The following is a 1,854-nucleotide window of genomic DNA, read 5'->3' on the forward strand; positions in this document are numbered from 1 at the left end:
GTGGAAAAGAAAAGAAAAGCACACCTTAAAAAAACCACCAGCGAGCCACCATGAATGATCCATCCCCCAGAAGAGAAAGAACCAGTGCTTCCATCCAGAGTAGTGCTAAAAGAGAGAGTGAGAGAAAGAGGGATGGGGACTTTGTGTTGTCGCGAAACTCTGGAGAGACTCTTGCAACAATAAACAATTGCCCCAAGTTACTGCTTGGCTCTCCCAAAGACACTTTTCTTTTTTTTTTTTGTTTCTTTTTTTCGTGCCGTGTGCAGCATCCGCCGGAAGCATCGTGTCTCGCTTTGATTGGTCACCAAGTTGCTTTCGCAGCCGGGAGAGTTTCCGGGGATCTTTTGGGCGATTTAAACTTTTTGACCAAGGGGAGAAGTTTCGATAGCTATGGATGTGGTTGCATCGAAATGGACCCCCCGGGGTGTAACAATTATCGGCTGTTCCAAAGTCAAAAGATAATTACGGAATGTTTAAGACATGTTGCTAGACGTTAAACTCTATAGCTAGCAACAAGTTGGGCGAATCTACAAAGAAAAAGACTTTGTTTTCGCGAGGCTGATTTCGTCGATCAGTGGAGAAAATCATCCAACGGGATGTCGACAAGCTTGACCATTTGTTGGCGACGAACACCTTCGTGTGTTTTCTAGCCTTTGAAAAACCTGGGCCTTCCGGAAAAAGCGAGACAATCCGTACGCCACACCTTGAAATACTTGCGCACACTCTTTTTTCTGTGGAAACATTTGATTCGCTTTAGCGATTAGACGATTGAATTGTCCCCCCCGCTTTAAACTCTGGTTTGTGGGTCGGGGCTCCTTTCTCGAATCCCGTGGAGATCGATCGAGCACCGTGTCTGTGCCGGCAAATCGCTCCACAGTGCGAGAAATCGAGTATCATATTCATTGACAACAATCGCGGGGCTGTTCACATCTTCGCGCCACGACGTGGACGCAAGATCGCGGAGTGCTCGCGCCAATCAGCTCTGGCGCTGGGATAAACAAGGGCTTGGAATGTGGCGATTCGCCAGTGGGTGGGCGATGAGATTTGGATCTATTCTATTTTCCAAGTGATGCATTGATGTCAGAAGTCTCACATCAATGGAATCCTTATAAACTCTAAAAGGGATCCGGACGATTCCAAGAGATTTTTGTGGATCCAGCAAAAGATCGGAAGGTTGACGCTAATAATAGGTTTGAGCGGAATAAAGATATTCTCGCAATTTAGGGCTCCTATATCTTTCGTACGGAAAGATTACATGGTACGGAAGGTTTAGGGTTTTAGGGGAGGAGGGAGGGAAAATGCAGCGCCTCCCACAGCGGTGGCGCGCGCTCCGATCGAGAGGCTTTTGCTCGAATGCTCACGCGCCTGCTGCTGCGCCAGCCGACGAGAAGCCTGGCGCTTGGAAATGGGGAATTCGGAAGCGAATGTGGGATTTGATCGAGAAAAAGGGCATTGCTTTGATGCCGAGGCCGGTGCACAACACAATTCCGAATTTCCGTGGAGCCGGCAAGGCAGCTGACAAGGTGAGAGTAGTAGTAGTAGCAGCCTCAGAGATTTCATTCTCTTTTTCTTTTGTCTCTTAGGTGCTGCTTCTGCCCGAATATCGAGAGGCCCAGTTCGTGAGCGTGTGCCCGGATGCGCCGCAGAGACAAGTGAGATTCATAACACTCAGGCGTAAATCTCGACAGACAAATTTTCTTCTCTTTGTTGTGATGGGAGTTTCTCTTGGTTTCCAGATATGAAAGTGCTGCTTGTTCCTCCACCGGGGCTAAAGAAGGGCTTCTACGCGGTTGTGAGCCCGACGTACTTGTCCTTCTACAAGATGAGAAAGACCTCGGCACGCATTGGTACGCC

General features: G+C 48.5%; 1 protein-coding gene across 1 annotated transcript; it reads left to right on the top strand.

Moving 5' to 3' along the window:
• Positions 1-1,297: 1,297 nt before the first annotated feature.
• Positions 1,298-1,847, top strand: LOC9652962 (5-formyltetrahydrofolate cyclo-ligase-like protein COG0212; the record flags this gene model as incomplete). Its single annotated transcript, XM_002994711.2, has 3 exons — positions 1,298-1,523; positions 1,584-1,674; positions 1,737-1,847. Coding segments are annotated over exons 1-3 (427 nt in total), but the record flags the coding sequence as incomplete, so codon positions are not given.
• Positions 1,848-1,854: the final 7 nt, after the last annotated feature.

Source organism: Selaginella moellendorffii, unplaced genomic scaffold (genome assembly GCF_000143415.4).
Source record: "Selaginella moellendorffii unplaced genomic scaffold, v1.0 SELMOscaffold_632, whole genome shotgun sequence".
In the NCBI taxonomy this organism is placed as follows: Eukaryota; Viridiplantae; Streptophyta; class Lycopodiopsida; order Selaginellales; family Selaginellaceae; genus Selaginella; species Selaginella moellendorffii.